Source organism: Limulus polyphemus, unplaced genomic scaffold, assembly GCF_000517525.1.
Source record: "Limulus polyphemus unplaced genomic scaffold, Limulus_polyphemus-2.1.2 Scaffold4548, whole genome shotgun sequence".
NCBI classification, from domain to species: Eukaryota; Metazoa; Arthropoda; class Merostomata; order Xiphosura; family Limulidae; genus Limulus; species Limulus polyphemus.
The window spans coordinates 45,655-67,047 of NW_013670158.1; the positions used below are offsets into that span (position 1 = coordinate 45,655).

The 21,393-nt window shown below is 35.0% G+C and overlaps 1 protein-coding gene across 1 annotated transcript in view; it reads left to right on the forward strand.

Annotated features, from left to right (window-relative positions):
* The window catches only part of LOC106471330 (SH2B adapter protein 1-like), a 72,545-nt gene that overhangs the window by 41,095 nt on the left and 10,057 nt on the right, over positions 1-21,393 (forward strand). The window contains exon 2 of the mRNA XM_022399943.1: positions 19,036-19,137. Coding sequence (XP_022255651.1) covers positions 19,036-19,137 — 102 coding nt within the window. The remainder of the gene's footprint in view (positions 1-19,035; positions 19,138-21,393) is intronic.

Genomic DNA, 21,393 nt, shown 5'->3' on the forward strand with positions numbered 1-21,393 from the left:
AATAAAGAGTTAAAAATTGAAAATACTTTTCCTGTCGTGACATCCGCATACTTGTATCATGTTCGTTTGTATATTCTTTAAAAATATATATATTTTTTAAATTTTTGTAAATTGGATGTGATCTCTATGCCAATACCACAAGAATCTATGTAGTATTTAGTTCGTTTCACCACCCTTAAAAAACGGAAACTTTTTTTTGTGTCATAATATTTTATACAACTTGAACGTGATTTGTTTGTTTTTGGAATTTTCGCGCAAATCTATAGAGAGGATTGTCTTTACATAGCCTTCTATAATTTTGAACTTATTGACTAGAAAGTTGCTAATCAACAGCAGAAACAGATATTCTTTATGTTACTCTTGTCTGACTGACTAGAAGGATTTGACCATCACTCTTATACAACCCCAAGGTACCAATGTACTGTGCACGTTTTTATTTTTTCGGCAATAGGATGCAAACCGTGAATCCTCGCATTCACACTACGATCACGCTAACCGGTCACACGCAGCTTCTGAAATTTTGATTCCTTGCTTAACACAAACTATTTACGTAGACACATAAACATAAGTGTCTTCCTGTTTTTTGTTGCACATGTGACTTTTATCCTGTTTACAAAATCTGTATTGACAATTAATTCACTTATAGTACTCGACTGAGTGGAACACAGTTCTCATTGTTAAAACGAATATCAGTTTCGCCTTCATTGTTAAAAAAATCAAGTGCACAAGGAAAACGTTTTCTGAGAGACTTCACTGACTGACTTAGCCTAAATGCAGGCACTTTATAGCTACAGTCGCACAAATTCTCCCAATTCTTTCCATCAGCCGTTAGTAAAGTGGTTTCTAATTTGCTCGTAGTACCAGTTTCATGCAAAGTTAGTGTTAATTGTAACGAATTTATTATTATGTATTTATTTCTAATATGAACGTTATTTGGATTGAATTTGTATTTAGAAATATGCGTGACTTGTGGTATCAGGTATGTGTTGCGTATAACGAATTTGTTATATATTTATTTTAATGTCAACGTTTGTTTCGAATAAGTTTATATTTGAGGGCGTGTCTAGCTTACCGTGTTAGTTACATGTGGTGAAACTACCGCCAATTCTACCGATGTTTTCATATGTCGCTATTTCGTTGTCTAATGGAAGTGATAGTTTGCGAATTGTTTTTTTAAGAAAATCTGAACTTCATATTGAATAGAGGGTAAAAATTACTGTTCTCATTATCCCCTTCGTGTATGTGCATGTATAAGCATACTTGTGTGTGTGTTTGAGTGCTTGTGTGTGTATGTATGTATGTGAGAGAGTAAAAGAGATATTTCACAACGAGCTACTTAATACATCCATAATAAATGATATAATATTCTATTTGCTTAACTCAGAACTTGCACTTGGATGACTTGTATTCTATAACCTCCAATTAATAATGCTTGTAAAGTTGTCAACGAATTATTTACACCTGATAAGTAGGTCTACATTAAGTAATTATGGATTTTTTACGGGATGGCGATTTGAAAATTCTGTTCAAGAAACACAAACAGTTGATACAATATATCCTGAAAGCTTAAAATACTGTTACTTGCCTTGTTAGTGATGAAGTTTGTTTGTAATTAAGCACAAAGCTACACAATGGGCTATCTGTGCTCTGCCCACCACGGCTATCGAAACCCGGATTCTAGTGTTGTAAGTCCACTGGGGGTCTGTTAGTGATGATTAAACTCTTGTCTTGAACAAACTTCGAAGCCTTTGAGATAGGTGTAGGTATAGATATATTCAATCTAGCCTAGCAACTTAGATTTAATCACATTCTAGGCCTACTGCCTGATCGTATGATAAGAAACGGCGCAAATTAATTCGTCAAAAAGCGCTCCTTTTTAAAAAAGCGATAACCTTCCGATTGATTTTGATCTACGAAGGAAGAAAATACAGTTTGAATATATTTTCTGCTTTAAATAATGTTTTTACTACAACCTGTAGGTGAAAGTTTTAAAAGGCTTAATTATATAATACATTGTCGTTTTTCTATTTCATTTTATTACCTATTTCATTAACTGAATATTCAAAATTAATCAAGTTAAATTATACGCAGTGGAATGCGCCGTTTTTGGTTTGCCACTAATAGTATATTATCAAAAATAAAAGGCCCGGCATGGCCAGGTGGTTAGGGCGCTCGACTCGCAATCTGAGGATCGCGGGTTCGAATCCCCGTCCCACCAAACATGCTCGCTCTTTCAGTGGGGCGTTATAATGTGACGGCCAATCCCACTATTCGTTGGTAAAAGAGTAGGCCAGGAGTTGGTGATGACTAGCTGCCTTCCCTCTAGTCTTACACTGCTAAATTAAAGATGGCCAGCGCAGATATACTTGTGCGAAATTCAAAAACAAACAACCAAGAATAAATATTATATGCAGTTTGCATTTAGAGGGGAAGATATTTTGTGTATTTGAAAAGTTATTGATGCATCTGAACTGTTTGTTTTTCCTTCTGCAAACATACAAGCAGCTATCGCTGTATAAATATGCTAAATTTCATAAATTTATAAGATATTCTGCGTGATGGAAAATGTATAAAAAAAAGCTTTAAAACTTTTTTTTTTTTATTAAAGCATTAACGTATTTAAACGAATCCAGTTTTCCGTTGTTGTTTAAATCTTATTTTAAAATTTAAAAAAATATCTACGTACGGTGACGATCCGTTAGTCCGCGGGCCCATTACTCCGAAAATGCAAGTTTCTTTGTTTTTGTAACAGTTAAAATATTAAATTGATTGTTTGGATAAATTTGTGAAATTGTATAACAAAAACACCCCAGGATGTGACCTAAAAGGTTTCAGCTTCTCGTGAACTGGTGGATAATGTTTATCATAATTTTCCCGATGATATTTTCTTGTATGCAGAGCCCGCATACTTAAGCATCAGGATTGAAGTTGAATCTAGTTTTTCTGGTAGAATGGATATTCAAGGTTCTCTTTTCATAGTGCTGAGACAACGAATGTTGTATCCTCGACTCACTAAACATGTTGAAAGCTTCCAGTTTGTAGAATTATCTTGACACCGGGGCAATGCAATGAGCTGTACACTACAATGTTGATTCAAGTATTTCTGTTGTTTGTATTTAAAACGAGGGGGCCCCGGCATGGCCAGGTGGTTAAGGCACTCGACTCGCAATCTGAGGGTCGCGGGTTCGAATGCCTGTCACACCATACATGCTCGCCCTTTCAGCCGTGGGGGCGTTATAATGTGACGGTCAGTCCCACTATTCATTGGTAAAAGAGTAGCCCTCGTGTAGCTTTGCGCGAAATTCATAACAAACTCATAAATAGGAAGTCTTGACTATCCAAACAAAGGTGGATACAAATACAATAAACAGAAAACCCCAACTGTCCAACAAGACAATTCACAAAATATATTGTGAAAATAAATTAAATTTACTACGTATATTTTTATATCATTTTAACGTTGCATAAATATGTTTTTAAAATTCATTCTGTTTTTCAGAATGGGAATAAAAAACTTGCTTAGGACATAACCAGTTGTTCTGCACAACTTGAAGTGTTTGTCTGAAGATGGTATAAGACAAAGCTAAATGATATAACCGCTATCGATCAATTGTTACAGTCGTCAAAAGCCCTTCCCAATTTTTCTATGTTCAAAGTGCCTTTATACAACTAACTAACCATAAAAAACTGATTTCTGATCGCCATAATTAAGTGAAGTTAAAATTGTACGTAGGGTGACCCCCAATATTCCGAAGGCCCGATAATCATAGATTTTTGGTTTTCACAATATAAGTCAAAATTGAATGAATAAACAAATTCGTATGTCCATAATAGATGAAAGCAATCTCAAATGAAAAGTTTAAAAGATTATGTCTTGGCGAGAGCTCCCGGAAACAGACGCTCCTGACGGCTTGGCTCTCGTTTTAAATTGTTTGTTTTATTCTATGAACACTTTTGTTGGATAGCCTGGGTTTCCTATTTATTGAGATTTATGAACAATCTTGTTGGATATTATGATTTGTAGTGGAAAGACTAGGACTATAATTTGCTTACCCGGTGCTGAAGTACAGGATATTATAGAGTGTCTTGCCAAAGAGCATTCGCTTTTTGTAGTGAACATAGGACTGAGAGGTAATGAAAACTTATAAACCAGAAGAGCTGCTTAAAAAGTGCAAAGAAATCTTTTAGAGATTTAGGGATACAAATAGATGTTTGGTCTTTCCTCAGGCTAAATACACGAATGTATTATTTAGCAGAATCCAAAGCCTAGATGAAAGATTATAGAGATATGCTTAGAGCCATAAGTGGGCTGATTGGAACTGTAAGATAGTTTTCAGGAAAAGGATCAATTATATGGTAGAGTAGGCTAGGCTGTGTGTTTGGGGAAGCTTTAAATACATTAATTTAATATAGTATAAACTAAACTTGCATAGTTGCGTAGAAGTTTGGAAAATTGGGAATAAACAAATTAATATTGTTTCTGTTATTGGGCAGATTATTTTTGATTAATTGGTAAAAATAATGAAAAGTCCAGTCCACTTAACTAAAGGGAAAATGTTTTATTTATTCTACTACATTTTTTTGTAAGCTCACTGAGCGATAGGCTTAACATGTATAATAAAACTTGTTTGTTTTGTAATTAAGCACAAAGCTACGTAATTAACTGTCTGTGCTCTGCCCACCACGGGTATCGAAACCCGGATTCTAGCGTTGTAAGTCCGCAGACATACCGCTGTGCCACTGGGGGGATAATAAAACTAAACAGTCACTTGTTAACTTTCTTCTCTCGTCTACAACACAAATTCAAAACTGGCTGTACAATACATTTGCTAACTCAGTAATAAATAAATAAAAACTATAACAGACTCATAAACTGACTGACTAACTAACTACAACGCCTTTTTTTTATAATATTTCCCCCCAAGTCTCCGTAAATGTTGAGATGTAACGTATATATCTCGCTTCCAATCTAGACACTTATGATGTGTGACACTAAATCTTCTTCTAGAAAACAGTGCAAAACAGCTGAAATATTAAAAAGTAGTTCACAATACTTCCCCCTTCTGGATTGTGAAGTCCTCTGAACAGTCAAATATACAAATTAAATAACAACACACAAAAATTAAAATTAGATAATTAGCAATATAATCTATTTTTTTTTTTTACAAATTAAGACGTATTGCTATTGAGTAAAATCCCTCGTCAACACTGGATATGGTAGGTGTAGTGTGGTTGACTTATTATAACATGTTCTTTTTTACTTTTACTCATAAGTTCGTTGAATTACTAATGTACTTTTCTCCCATTGATGCCATGGTTGTTCAATCCACTCCGGGAACAATAAAACTACCTTACTGTGTTCGTCAGCTCTTCTGAATGATAGTGAAGTTAATTCAAATAAAATAATGGTCATAAAAACTAAGTGGTTGGTGTTAAAAAATATTCAGTTTTTTAATCCTTACCCTAAAAATCCAATTCACACCATAGCGGTTGTTGTTTATGAAAGTTTATGATATTAATAGCCTAGACCACTGTTGTGCGTACTGTATCCCATCTGAGTGGATGATCCTTGATATTAGCCAAAAAGCCTTTCTGGCACTGGATGTGGCAGGTGTAGTTTGGTTGACACTATATCCCAGCTAACACATGACGTTTGTACAACGTTGCTGAAAAGTTGTGCGTTGGTAAAATTGACTACGTCATGCATTATATGTTGTAACAACGTTATGGCACTGTTAGACGTTAATGTGAATGTATATATATATATATATATATTAATGGATTTTACTAATGCAGAACTTTTCAGCAACGTTGTAGCAAGTTCTTGGGTTATCCGGGCATAACATATTCTTCTTTGCTTTCATTCATAAAATATTAGAATTACAATTACTGAATTAGTAATGAAATATACAAAACAAAAGGCAGTAATTATTTCTTTATTGACTTATAAATTGTCTTGTTATCAAATATTTTTGGTTGCTTTCTCTTCCTTGGCTTATGGTACAAAGATGGGATGACCTCTTGTCTTTTACCGCACTTGCTGTCTTGTCAAAGTTGTCACTGGAGGAGCTTTCTTCAGGTAGATGGTCAAGTAAATCCACTTGTGGCTCCATCCTTGATGATACTCTGTAAGTGGTACAACAGGAATCTTGAGCTCTCTAGCAAGTCTGGTTGCTTTTTGAGAAGTCTTCACTAGAATTAATAAACTTATTACTTTCCTGTAAATATTCTTCCAAAGACAGTTACAAAGAATGACCTTGATTTGGACTACCGATTCCTCTGGATTCTACTCTGTTGGGTGTCTTTATTATCATGTACAACCATCTTTGATGTTATTTCAAGTTTAACTGCTGGTGGTGTAGTTCGTGGTCAAACGTTATGAAGTTATTTGAGTTAGTCTAATGTCACATCCGTGTTCCTACATGAAGTAATTTCCAAGTATGCACTTTCTCTTAATTTCATTTAACCACATATCATGTTGTGTAGATAATAGTGTTTACACCAGGTACCTGGGTAGCTGCCCGACAACTTTATTACCCGGTACCAAAATCACTATCCGGATCCGTCAAAACAATGACTAACATCAAACTGCATGCATTTTTTCTTTTCCTTCTCGGCATTCCAACTTCCAAAGGTCGTCTAAGTGTAAATATCGAGAATGGGACATCGTATATGTTTTGTGTAAGCTTTGCTTCGTGTTTGTTTTCTTTTTCATGATGTTCCTTTCTCTGTGATAGTACCGTAAGCCTTATCCCTACCAGTGATAGTGTACTGCTATTGTTTACTGGATACAGTGTACTACACACATAACGTTACACAGTTGTCAGCTTGCGTACTGAGGCTTGTGATGTTATACACAAAGCCTGTACTCAGTGCGGAAAACCGCTACATGGGCAATGTATACTCGACTCCGAACTTTCATCTGTCATCGCGCGTTCTCGAAGGCCATTGGCTGATACGGTTTGGGTTATACTATAACCCGTACCATAATTGATTGTTCTGCCTAATCACATAAATTGTGTATCGGTGATAGAAATTGAAAGCATGTGATTAGCCAAGCAATAATATCAGACTGTGAAACTTATATGAAGGTTGCTGTAAAAGACCCAACTCTAAAGTAAGGGAGGGACCGTAGACTTACTTAACTAACGTAAGCAGTAAACATGTTTACTCATGGCTTGCAAGTTACAACCCTCTGTAAGCGCAAACCCTTGCTTGTGTCGAGGATGGAAAAAATAAAAAAGATACGCAGAATACAGTTAACTCGGAAGCGACACTGAATACACAGGAGAAAATGAACGTGACAGACAGTACAACAAGCAGTAGGCCTAGTTTAACTAACCTACCACGAGCTAAGCTAAGCCTAGACCTATGCTGATTTTTCGTAGAACTTTTTTCATTTCGTTATAAACTTTTTTGTATTGTTTTATACTATCATTTAATCTAATTCCCCATGACTTTAGCTTTCCCAAATTTACAAAACTGCAAGTATCGGCAGTCCAACCCTAGGCTAACGTGTCTTTTCAGGTTTCATTGATCTTTAACATTAAGTAAACTGACGGATACCCGGGTAACCGACAGGTATTGACCCTCAGGTACCCGGGTTGGAAATTTATACTCAGTGTAAACACTAGTAAATCAACTTCCCGCAGTAGAGGCATCTAAAAACTTTCCACTTGCTGTTCACACCAATACATTTTCTTTCTTGATCTCTAGAAGGCAATTTTTTACCTTTAATTACTAGATTGGGTCAAGTTAAATCATAGAATCAGTGTCGATCAACATACTGTAAGGCTTCTCGTCAGTAAACCTATTAGCTCATGGACTGGATTCTGGAAATGAACACTTCTTATTTCTGTTGGAACAGATAGGATATTCTTCACTTTAAGATATTGTATCGTTGGTTCTACGCTATAATGACAATTTTCCTTTTTATAATATTCTTTGGGAAGAGGTTTTTATTTCCTACAGGTTTTTTTTTTGTTATTTTAACTTACAATTTAAACCCCTTCTGTCCTGTGGTTTATTTCTGTCATTCGTAAGTAAACAGTTGTCTAATGAATCCTGTGAACTCTTCTAGACGTTCATCAGAGAGAGTTGATTTGATAGGTTCATAATTTGTGGATGATAAACTTATTTGTTAATCTCAGATTTTAATTGATTCAAGTTCATTGCCAACTGAGCAGCTTCGTTTAAATATATACACCTATACTTTTTTAATGTAATTTGCATGTTTTCACCTACTATGCATCTAAAAATTGGTAATGTGCCAACAAATCCATCATTTAGTGTGTAGCATTTATACATGTTTAGAGTGTCACACCAGAATGAAGTATCCAATGTAATGATCAGGATCAGAGTATGGAGGAAAGATGAGATCTTAGCTGAACTTGCAGAAGATGTGGAAAGGCAGCCACAAATGCTTGATGGTTGTTACAACTCTCAACTGGAAGATTACTTAATGATGATAAGGCTGGTCCTCTTTTAAATGGGCAGCAAGATGAGCTGAGCCTGATATGCCTCCCTTGACATTTTTCTGCCATAATCTGTTGGTAGTAGTTGAAGTAGTCCAGGAAGGTTCTGCAGTCATAGATGGCATAGCAACAGATCGGTATTCCTGTTGCATATTTTGTAGTTAATGGTGTTTGAGAATGAAATTCGTGAGGGGATACAGAGAGAGAGAGTTGTGGCTGGTCTTATCCTTGCATTTGCTGGTTCAGTTTCCATGTGATTTATTCTGTCCCTGATGTTCTTTTAAACTCTTTGAATTGGCTACTATAATAATATTCCCGCATTTTGTTTTATGATTTTTGTACTTCATCAAGTTTGTTAGTATAATATTCTTACACTAATAGATTTTTTTGTTTGTGGAAATTTTTGCAAAGCTACTCGAAGGATATCTGAAGCAGCTGTCTTTAATTTTGAAAAGATAGACTAGAGGGAAGACAGCTTGTCAACATTACCAGCTACTACTTAGTGGGCTATTCCATCAGTTAGTAAGATTTGACCATCATTCCTTTAATGCACCCATGGCCAAAAGTATGGAGCACAAATTACTTTTGGTAGTAACTTGGTGCAAACTATGGACCCTCATTCCAGAATTCAGCACACTTACTAATGGGCTGCACCCAAATCTAGATTTTTTGTATTTCTTCAGTTTTGTCATTACAATTTTGTGCATTTCTTAAATGCTTTTTGTACTACTTTATTGTTGTAATCCGTCTGTACATCTCCAATCAAATTTATTTTTGTTATAATTTTTTCTTTAAATCTTACACCTCTTTCTCTTAACTTCTGTTTTAAATTCCTAGATAATATTATTTTTCATTTTCTATAACTTTCTTTTTTGATCTTCCTTTAATTTTCTGTCTCTCTCTTTTTAATTTAATCTTTCTTATAGATTTATTTTTCTCTATTTTTGTTTTTTCAATTATCTTTCTATTTTTTTCTGAACTTCTTTAAATTTTCTGGTTCCTCCTTCTAACTTCCTATCTCTTTCTTCTGTATCTTTTTCTTAATGCTATGACTCTTTCTACTTGTTCTTTTTTCACTATTTCAACATTTCAAAAGAGTTTTGGTCTCACTTCAAGCAAGTGTCAAGCAACAGTGTACTCATACATGGAATTCAATAATGTTCACCATCCATGAGAAAAAGGATTTTATTGAAATTTCAGTTTCAAAATGAGCTATCTTCACAGCATTACATCACAGAGTAGATTTTATTGAAGTATTTCCTTGTAGACGCAGTTATCACTGAAAGTGCCTGGTTTTTCTGTTACAACACTCATTAGATTTTCACTAAAAAAAGAAATAATTTTTTTAATTGAATAAGTAGTTTAAACATTTGTTTAACAACAAGTAAAAGCTTGGAATGGTCTATTCTTTCATTGGGGGGGGGGGGATGTCTGTGAGCCAGACTAGTTTCGAAGAATTCCACTCCTCATCAGTGACCCTGGACACTACCACCAATGAAATATCAAACCAAACCAAGCCTTTATACTAGTGAGGTATCGAAAATCAAACTGGTGTCGGCTAACAATACGAAGAATTAAATTGTGGCGGATTGCTGCAAGTTCTTCAAATACCTATGGAAATTTCAACTGTTTTACTTACTTCTCAGCTATAAAAATACTGTCTAGTTATAAAACTATTACCCAGTTATGATTAGTGTGGTAGTTTCCGCGATCCGAGTTTTGGACGTATACATCGCAAGCTCAATTATAATAAGATGTTCAGCCTACATTCTATTTTTGCTGAAATACTTCCACTCCTAACATGAATGGTGTGATGGTTTCTAATGTTGGGCAGATTATTTTTGATTATCTGGTAAACATATTTCACAGTCTAGTTCCCTTAATTAAGGGGGAAACATTTTATTTCTTCTACCAAATGTTCTGCAAGCTTACTCAGTGAGAAGCTTTTCTCACAAATATAGCTAAACTCTCACTTAAATGTTAAATTTCCTCTTGTATCTGTAGCATAAAGTCAAAATTAGCTAATAAATATACTTGCTAATTCAGTAATTGATTGACAACACTAACAGATTCACTGAATAACTAACTTACAACAGTGTGGTTTTTTATATTATAACAATATCCCCCCCAAGTCTCTGAACAATTTGAGACATCTCATGCTTATCATGTGAAGTATCGACACTAAAACTTTCTAGGTGTCACACACCATGACTACAAGGTGCCAAAACTTCCTCTTGCAAACAGTATGAAAAGTTTAAAGTAAAATATTAAAACATAATTAACAACAATACATTTAAAGATAATTCTATTAAATTTAAAATGAACATAGTAGATTTGATAATATCAGTTGCTGTTATTCTAATGTTAAGACTATTAGAAACAAAATTGGTGAGTTCAGGGCTCCAGTTTGTCATGATATAAAAAATTGTTTAGTTTAGATGTTATTGATTAATTTATTTTTGTGAGTGAATGTTTTATTATTGTTTAGTATTTGTTATAATAAGAGCTAAAAGCAGACCATTGTAGGAAGTTTTGTTAATAATTCATTGATGTTGAGAGGATCGAACGTCGTGTGCAATATTCTGACGTCGAGAATATAGAAGACGGGCAGACAGTTAAGTCATATAGATATAAATAGTGTGAGACGAGCAAAAACAGAAGACAGATAATAGCAAAAAAGAGTAAAGTTACAGGCCAAGGAAAAGTTCGTTGTGAAGTTAACTACCGTAGAAGTGATAGGCCTAACGAGTGACATATGCCTAACGTTTAATATGTTAGAGTAAGACTAACAGTGGAAAAGGAGATAAGAAGTATAATTTATTCCGTCAAAGCATGGTTCTACAGTAATTGAATCAACCTGAGTGCACTTTGATAAAAGGAACAGAGAATATTTAGAAGAAAGCAGACCAAATAATTACGGTAACTCGCGCCACAATTGTAAGTGAATCACACACAGAATACTAGTGCGATAGTAATAGAGAAGATACTTCGGGTTGTCAACTTCAGTTCTAAAGTAATTGAATAGGCCTAAGTGGACTTTTGACAAGAAGAAGAGAACTACATATATATAGTGTTTATATTATGCTTATATTCTCTATAGTGTGAATAATTTGTTGTAAATACGTTTAACTTGTTCTGAATATATATATTATTTTTTAAACAAGTGAAATGCATGCTGTTTATTTATCGTTGAATTTATCGCTAACAAGTACCAGACACTTGCTGTAGAAGAATCCTAAGCCAAACAACAACATAATATGTATTTATACAATTAAGAAATATAAGTAAAAGTCTTTTATTTTCACAATTGGCGAAAAGGGAAAATATATTTTTTAAATTCTGACAATTGGCAAGCCACAGCCAGGATTATACAGCGGTAAACAGTGATAGAAGAAAATGTGAACGACACAGGATATAAGTAGGCACAACTGTGGTACTAACGAAAATAGTGTAGAGGTCACAATCACGCCATTAACCATGTTAAATTTTGATAATTTGATAGAAATTGGAGAACATCTTGGGCTAAAAGACAGTGAACTACGAGAGTTTGTTAAACAAGAGTACAGAGAGATGAGCAGAGAATAGAGGAAGAAAAATTAAAGGAACAAAAGGAAATAGAAATAGAAAGAATAAGAGCACAAATTGAGAAAGAAAAAGGAGAAAGAGAGAAAGGAGAGACTGCGAATAGAGAGAATAAGAATGCAAGTTGAGAAAGAAAAAATGAGAGAGAAGAGAGACTAGAAATAGAGAGAATAAGAGCACAAATGAAGATAGCACAGCTGATCCAAGCTGCCCAAATTTGATGAACATAAAGATGACATGGGTGCTTTCCTGGAGAGATATGAAAGATTCGCCCAAAGCTAGAACTTGGACAAAGGCAACTGGGCAGTCTGTCTCAGCCCACTTCTCACAGACCTACAAGTATATGCAGGCTTTACTGAAATTATATGAACTTACTGAAGAAAATGTTTATCAGAAGTTCAGCGGAGCCAAACCCGACACTGGAGAAACTGTATTTTAGTTTGTGGCATGTCTGTGGCGATATTTCACCAGATCGACTGACATGGTCATGTGTGAAAATAATTCTGGGGGACTGGCAGACCTATTAGTATGTGAACATTCATGATCATGTGTTCACCTGACATGTCATTGTTCCTAAAGATGAAAGGATCAAAAGATGTAGACAAGATGATCAAGCTGGCAGAACAGTATATCGAAGCCCATAGAGATAGTATAACTGGTAAGTTCAAGAATATCCAGTTAAATTTGAAACCAGTAATGGCTGACCAGAAGCAGGAGTTTACCAAAGGTAACAGGAGGTTAATAGACAGAAGGCAGAATTGATGCTATGTTTGTTATAAAATGGGACACATTGCAAAGGAGTGCAAGTCCATTACCTGAAACTTCATTATAAAGCAGCTGGAGCTATTTACAAAGACAGTGCTGGTAAGAAACAAAAAAGTGTGACTGGCACCATGGACACTGCTGCCAGAAAAAAGAAAGTCAAGACTACTTGTCAACTTCAATATAAGAAAGCATGATTGATCAGTGCACGACTAATGGTCGGCTCAAGTTAGCAAATGGATCAACAGTACCAATAGTGATGGGAGCATGTGACAAATATCAACAGGTGCCAACAAATCATAATATACCAATATGTGAAGGCTATGTGAGGTTCTATGAGACACTGGGTGCAGTAGTGGAGCAGTGAGAACCAGTCTAGTATCATATGATCAGATGACAAGTAAGGTACGCCTGTGTGTGCTAATTGATGGGACAGTGAGAAAGTTTCCCATTGTAAAAATAAAGGTGGATATTCCATATTATGTAGGAGACATTAAGGCCATGTGTATCTAGGAACCAATACATGACTTGGTGATAGGAAACATGCCAGGTGGTAAAAACTTTGAGGAACTAGACAGAAAGAAGATTGATGAAACATCTGCTGTCACCACTAGAGCTCAAGAAAAGAAGAGCAAACAATATGCTCCTGCAAGTGTCAAAAGGCGCCTTCCAGAATTTAGGTTTGCAGGAACTGAAGGAAGCACAGAAGAAAGACCCTTCACTGCAGACACTTTGGTACAATGCCCGGGAGAAAGTCAAGCACAAAACAAAGGGGAAAGATACTTATGGAATATAGGACGAGAAGGGAGTTCTATACCGAATCTATCAAGGCAGTTATACTGGGGAAGTTAAACAGATCATAATACCAACAGAATACCGAACTCAAGTGATGAAGTTGGGTTATGAATCAAATGTGGGAGGACACCCAGGAACATAGAAAATGGCAGACAGAATCACCAGGAACTTCCATTGGCCGGGAGTCATCTGAGATGTGAGTAGATTCTGCAGGTCATGTGACATCTGCCAAAGGACAATACCTAGAGGGAAGTAGCCAAAGTGCCATGGGGAGAGATGTCTCTCATAGAAGAGCCATTCAGTAGAGTAGATGTGGACTTGATCGGGCCACTAGCCCCTGTGTCTAACAAGGGCAACCAATATGTGCTGACAGTAGTCGACTATGTGACACATTATCTGTAAGCAATAGCACTGGCAAAGATAGAGACAGAGAGAGTAGCAGAAGCCCTCCTGGAGATATTTTGCAGTGTAGACTTTCCGAGGGAAATCCTGAGTGACAGAAGGGGCCAGTTTACTTCAGAACTGATGCAAGAAGTGTGCAGACTCATCAGTACTCAGCAACTCTATACCACCCCGTACAATCTTAAATGTAATGGACTTTGGGAGACAGTCAGTGGAGTTTTAAAGAGCATGCTAAAGAAGATGTGCCAAGAGAGACCACGTGACTGGGACAGGTACTTACAGGTAGTATTATTTGCTTATCGAGAAGTCCCACTAGCAAGTACAGGATTTTCACACTTCAAGTTAATGTATGGAAGAACAGTACCAGGTCCGATGCAAATATTGAAAGAACTATGGACAGGATAAGAAGAGTCAGAAGTAAGGAACACATACCTGTATAGGAAGTTGTGATATAATGGGAATTACTTAAACTTGATTAAATTTGGAGAAAATTTATCATATTAATTTTTAAGTTCCAGGATAATAAGACTTCATAGACTTTTTTGTTGGCTTTTAACATAAAGGATAACTTGCAGCCTGTTGAAATTAAAGACAGAAAAGATGGCAGTTAGGAGATCGGTAATCTACATGGATTACAATTAGGTGTTTCAGGGGTAGAAACCTTTACCTGACAGTTGCTATAGGCTACCTGATCAGACAGACAGAAATTGTTAATGAGATCAAGATCGTTACAAATAAAAATGACGATGCAGCAATTATGGAGTCTAATTTCAAACACACCGATTTGTATTGTATGGAGTCTAATAGTGAAGAAGAGATTTCTTGAAGTAATTCAGGATGGTTTTCTATAACAAGTGAGGATAGAAACAAACCAGAAAGGATACAATTTAGTTTATTTTGTTAATCAGTAATGAGGATATGGTTGCACAAATTGAAGCAGGGAATATTTGTGGAAGAGCAGTTGTTGCATAATTAGGTTTGATGTTGTGTTACATGTTGAGATTAAATTAATTGAATTTTAGTTCCTAATTTTAAAGAAGCCAATTTTGAGGCTATGAGACATTAGTGAATTGAGATATTAAATTGAAAGGTGATGTAAAACAGGTTTGTGAAAATGTTAAAAATAAATTCAACTGAAGGTAAGCACATTCCTAAAAAGTGAAAAAGGATAACAGGGATGATAAAATCCAACTGACTTATTAATGACATGAAGAAAATCTGGGATAAATGCCATAAGTTTAAGAAGTTTAAATTTACATATAAGTTGGAAGATTTGTGGTACTATTCAGAACAGCTAGTGTCAGAACTTTAAGTGTGTGTGTGTGTGTGTGTGTATTTATATATGAATGGGTATTACGGATTTTTCTACAGTAAGTTTTTGTGACTTTTTGGCAATAAATTTGAACACTACATTTGTTTTAAAATAATATAATCAAAACAAGATAAATGTATGTACAAAAATTCTTTATACTATGGAGACCACAGTTGTATCTTAAACACTATACAGTTCTCTTCTTCTTGTCAAAAGTCCACTTAGGCTAATTCAATTGATTTATAATCCAGTTGATAAGCCAAAATATTTTTTTTCTACTTTTATCACAATAGTATCGGTGAATAATTTACTTACTTTGCCTCTTGGGTTACTATAGTTGTATCCTGAACTTCCAATAATTGTCTTCTTTCCGTCAAAGTCCATACAGGCGGGTTCAGTTAGTTTAGAACACACTTTGACAAGACAAATTATTCTCCTTATCTCTATCAGACTGTTTAAATCTCACTTTAACATATCAACTGTTAAGGCTATTTACTCCCATGATGACTAACTTCACGTTTTCTAACCTTTCCCTGACTGAACGTTTCTTTCACTTGACTGTACTTTTTCTCCTCTCCCGCTCGTTTGGTTGCGCTATTTATGTTTATCAATGAGGCTTATAAAAATTTCTATAGCCTCAACATTAATGAATTATAAACACAACGTATGACTCTTAATGAGTTACCTAACCAAACTTGTCATAACTATCGTCTTTAAAATAATTGCTTTTATCTCTCTCGTTATGAAAAAACTAAACAATCATGAAGTATTTACTTACAAAATATATATAAGTTAACAATACCTACATTAAACAGTCTTGTATATCCAACAATAAGCTCTCTCCAAGAAAAATATTTAAAACATATTTTTTTTTTACACAATATACAAAGACTGTTCTTAGTTCATATACCAAGTCTTCTCATATAGTCTACACCAACATTTACAGTTCCTTTGTTGGTCTCTTCTCACGTAGGACCTCCAATAGGGCTTCACCTTGACAGGATCCCTTGTCTTCATCTTGATCTCAAGGTGTCTGGAGTCTGTATTTCCTAATCTGTCTGTATACTGACACAGTAGATTTTGTTCCTCTTTCTTTTTCATACCAGTAAGTTCTTCACTTATGTTGACATCATTGTATGGTCTTAGGTCTAGTAGGTCCTTATCTTCTATAATGAAGTAATTATCTTTAGATTCTGCTTCTATGACAGCCACACCTACCATGTCCATCTGTACCTCAATAACTGCACCCGTAAGGTCTTCTTCCCTCTCGAAGTACCTCATCAACAGATTGGCATAGAAGACTATGGTTGTTCCATCAACTTTCACTTTATAATGCATTCTGTTAACTACTTCCTGTACTTCAAAAGGTTATTTCTGCTGCCAGGTGAGTTTGTTGTTGGGTGTGTGTAGCAGAACTAAAACCTTCTGTCCGACCTTGAAATGTTGACCCTTGGCCTTCTTATTATAGAAGTGCATCTGAATATGTGTGATGGGCTTGGCCTCACCAGTAGAATTGCTTTGATAGGTCTGGTTCAATAGTCCTTTCCAGTCCTCTGTTTTATAAGTCTCTTTCCTCTTCGTCTTATGCTTGACTTCCTATTGGGCACTGTCCCGCAGTTTCTGTGATGGAGTGTCTTTTTTCTGCACTTCCTTCAAATTTTTACTACCTGGTGTATTTCCTATCACCATGTCGTATATTGGTTCCTTGATACACATGGCTTTAGGGTTCCCCACATGATATGGAGTATCCACCTTGATTTTTGCCATGGGGAAACTTTCTCACTGTCCCATCAATTAGCACACACAGACGTACCTTGCTTGTTATCTGATCATCAGATACTAAACTGCTGCACTACTGTACCCAGTGTCTCACAGAACCTTCACTTTCTTGTTCCTGACATAGCCTTCAGTTACTTGCATGTTGTGATATGTTATCACCTCTCGATGTTTGTCACATGCTCCAAGCACCACTGGCACTATTGATCTGTTTGCTAACTTGAGCTGACCATGAGCCATGCACTGATCAATCATGTAAATGTCACTTCCTTCTTGTAGTGAATCTGATGAGTTGTCTCGATTCTGTTTTTTCTGGCAGCAGCATCAATGGTGACAGTCACTCTTTTCTTGTTTCTTACCAACACTATCTTTGTAAATAGTTTCAGGTGCTTCATGTTGAGATTTCTGCTGTTGCTAGCTAATAATGGACTTGCACTCCTTTGCAATGTGTACCATTTTATAACAAACATAGCATCTTTTCTTCTTTCTGTCTATTAACCTCTTGTCACCTTTGGTAGACTCCTGCTCTTGGTCAGCCATCACTGGTTTTGAATTTAACTGGATATTGTTCGACTTGCCAGTTATACTCCCTCCATGGGGTTACATATACTGTTCTGCAGCTTGATCATCTCTTCTACGTACTTGTAGGCCTGTGAGAAGTGGGCTGAAACAGACTGCCCAGTCGCCTTTGTCCCAGTTGTGACTTTGGGTGAATATTTCATATCTCTCCAGGAAATAATCCATGTCAACTTTATGTTCATCACATTTGGTCAGCTTGAGTCAGCTGGCCCTGACTCCATTGTCATTCTTGGGTTATTATTCGTTCTGTTGGATGAGCTTGGCGATCTCAATTTGTATTCTCATTCTCTCTATTTCCAGCCTCACCTTTTCTTCTTTCAGTCTTTCTCTTTCCTATTTTTCTTTTAGTCTTTTTTTTTCTCTCTTCTCTCCCTAAGCTCTTCTCTTTCTTGTTGTTGTTGTTTAACAAACTCTCGTAGTTCAGTATCTTTTAACCCCAGAAGCTCTCCTCTTTCTATTAATTTATCAAAATTTGACATGGTTATATAGCGTGATTGTAATTTCCACACCATTTGCGCTAGTAATACAGTTGTGCATATATAGGCCTACTTGTTCTCGCTGTCGTTCACATGTTTTTTGTGTGGAATTTTTGTGTAACATAGTGTATGATTTGCCAGTGTACATTTGTGTGTATCATATTTATAGTCTTTCCCAGTAAACTTTTTGTATTTGTTCAGCACTCTAACACCCACTGTTTCATTAATACTAATAGTTGTTGATTACAATACTTGTCAATGGGAGCTTTGACTATAGTTGCATTATTTCTGTTAAGCCACATTAGATTGTTATTAGCACTTTTCTCTATCTATGGAATGTCAGTTGCGCACAAAGAACTGTTATTAAAAATATCAAGTCTAGTGTTTAGAAAACTAGGTGTAAAAGATTTAATTTGTTATTCATCTTCTTGTATGTAATTTACTGTCCAAGTATGTATATATTAACATGTTACTATATCACTTAAGCTAAAGAATAGTTATTTGGATATAAAAGTTCAGTGTAGCAACTACTCCTTTTTTCTTCATAGACAATATTGAAATTGTTTTTAGTATAAAAAATTTATAAAACAGAAGGTGACTTAAAGTATTTCATCATTTTTTTAGCCATAAGACCTTAAATTTTAATAAACACTCAAGGAAACTGTGAAGTGTGTAAATGTTATGTTGAGATATTAAACACTCTAGCCGCTCTTATAACTTACCAGTTTTCTCCTAGGAATAACAAACTTAAATCCTTCAAACAGAAGTTGTTTTTTCAAGTTGGCATTGTAAATCTTGCGGAATTAGTGGAACTTAGTACATCTGAACTCCCATGCTGGTATTTTTACTTCATCGTATGTACTTTCTTATTTTGCAGTCCATAAAACCCAGGAGTGGAGTGTTTTGTTTCCTGATTAATGAGGCTAGAGAAACTACAGCTCTAGAAATGCCAGATCATGAAAATACATTTGTCTTGAAGGTAATCCTTTAAAGTTTAAATCCTCGGACACTGTTTTTTTATACATTCAATGCTAAGAATGGAGGTTTTGTAGTATTTTCAGTTAGAATTTGCTTCCCCTGTGTACAAGATATTCTTTCTAGTATTTGTATTTTAGTTAGATGACCTATGTGTAACTTAACAATGGAATTCTTATTTAGTTTAAACAGAATATCTCGTTTTCTCGCTCTTTCTGTTTATCTAACATCATTTTGGAGTAAGATGGTATAAGGTGGATCTTTCAAAAGTAGTGACAGAAAGTTTAAAAATTAGTTAAAGAGTGTTTTTTTCATCAGGATGAAGAAGAGATTTACCTTTCTTTTTGTACTTATCTAAAGTTTAGTTTAGTGGATAGGACAGCCAAGGTGGACCAACAGGCCCCTTGTTGTCCATATATGTTAAGTCCGGGACATGACTCTTATTAGCTCTACAAGTAAGAACATTAATTAAGATAATAAGAGTCAATTTACAGGAACATTTCTTACCGTATTGTTAGAAATTAAATGTTAATAATACCATCTTATATCATAGGTTCTTTGAAATACATAGTGAGAAAATTAAATCACCACAATCAATTTCAAAAAGTTTTTCAGCTTTATAACAAAATATGACAAACTTATAAAGTCAATTATCTTGAAATTAAAGTTTTTCCATTACAATGAGTCAGTTTCTATGAGCAACAGAGCTAATTTTTATGAACTTATCCTTATTTGTATCAACATCTCGATCAGGAGACCGTTTAGCATACTTATTTTCTCACAAACCCTAACCAAAATGGGAAGTAAATTTATACCTGACTCGGAGTAAAGTTTTTGAAGTTTCTGGATGACTCTACCCTTGAATAATAATAATAACAACTCTTAGTAATTCTGTGTACTTTATAGATAAGTACTTAGATTTGACACTATCAACATACAGAATACTTAACGTTTTCACACTGCATGAACCCTAACACGTAGTAGTCCTGCCCGCATAATCCAGTGAAACTTCTAAGTAGATTGAATTCGTGAAGATTCTGTCATCTTTCCTTCTCTGTACTCATTAATGGCTAAAGGCTCAAACCTGATTAATATATAATTATATGTACCAACTGATATGGATCTGCTTCACTAACCCTACACACTTCCTGCTGTTTTGTATAACAGTTAATATTTTTGTTTTGTTCTTTTAATCCCCTTAAAAGCTATAGTGTAACCTTAATATTTTTGTATCACCTTTCTTAAATCTTATAGCTTCCTTGCATCTTGTACTTATTTTACTCTCAACTTCATATCTATCCTAAATACTTTCAGTATTTTATGTAGTACGCATTGCCTACAAACGTATCACCGATTATCTATACACATTTCTTTATTGGAAACTACAATATAGGATATTCTTTGCATTTATCACACACCATATATTCCACATCTCTTTACTTCTGTGCAACTCCTAATCACTCCCCCCCCCCCCAGTGGCACAGCGGTATGGCTGCGGACTTACAACGCTAAAAACCGGGTTTCGATACCCGTAGTGGGCAGAGCACTGTAGCTTTGTGCTTAATTATAAACAAACCTAATCACTTATATTAATCAAGTAAACAGACAAACAAACAAAAACTGGACAAAAAGAAATCTTACATAAGCCTAGCAATCTAATGTAGAAATAGTTAATGTAGTTTTTAATATAAATTTTGTTTCAAACAAATTTATATAGTCAGCTAAAATTAAATCCACGTATGTAAAGCTGAAAATAGTTCATTTTCATTTAATGCATCATGGAATATGTTTTGAAATGATCCTTTACAGCTTTAAAGGTTTTGGGGGGTTAGTGTCTATTAAATAGGTAAGCATAAAACCATGAAGAATGGGGATCATTGAAATGTTTTTAATTGTTTAATATAACTTCAGTAGTTATGCACTTGTGGTTTTAATCCCTGAAGATCTCAGTAGCAGGAAAAAATTAATAAAAAATAGCTTAGTAAAACACCAACACTTTATATTTATCTGTTATCAAGACAGAAAAGAAATACGGGATAACAGATTATGGTAAAACCACACAGAAACATTAAAGTTAAAAAGTAATAAATGCTAGTTGTGATGAAACATCTGGTTTCAAGAGTCAGTTTCCATTAAATATATTAGCATAACCATTTTTTTACATATAATACTGTATTGGCCAGATTATGGGCAACCCTTTCTGAAACAATAGGAAAGAAATATAATTGAGTGTTATTATGTTATTTTTTAAGTCCGCAAA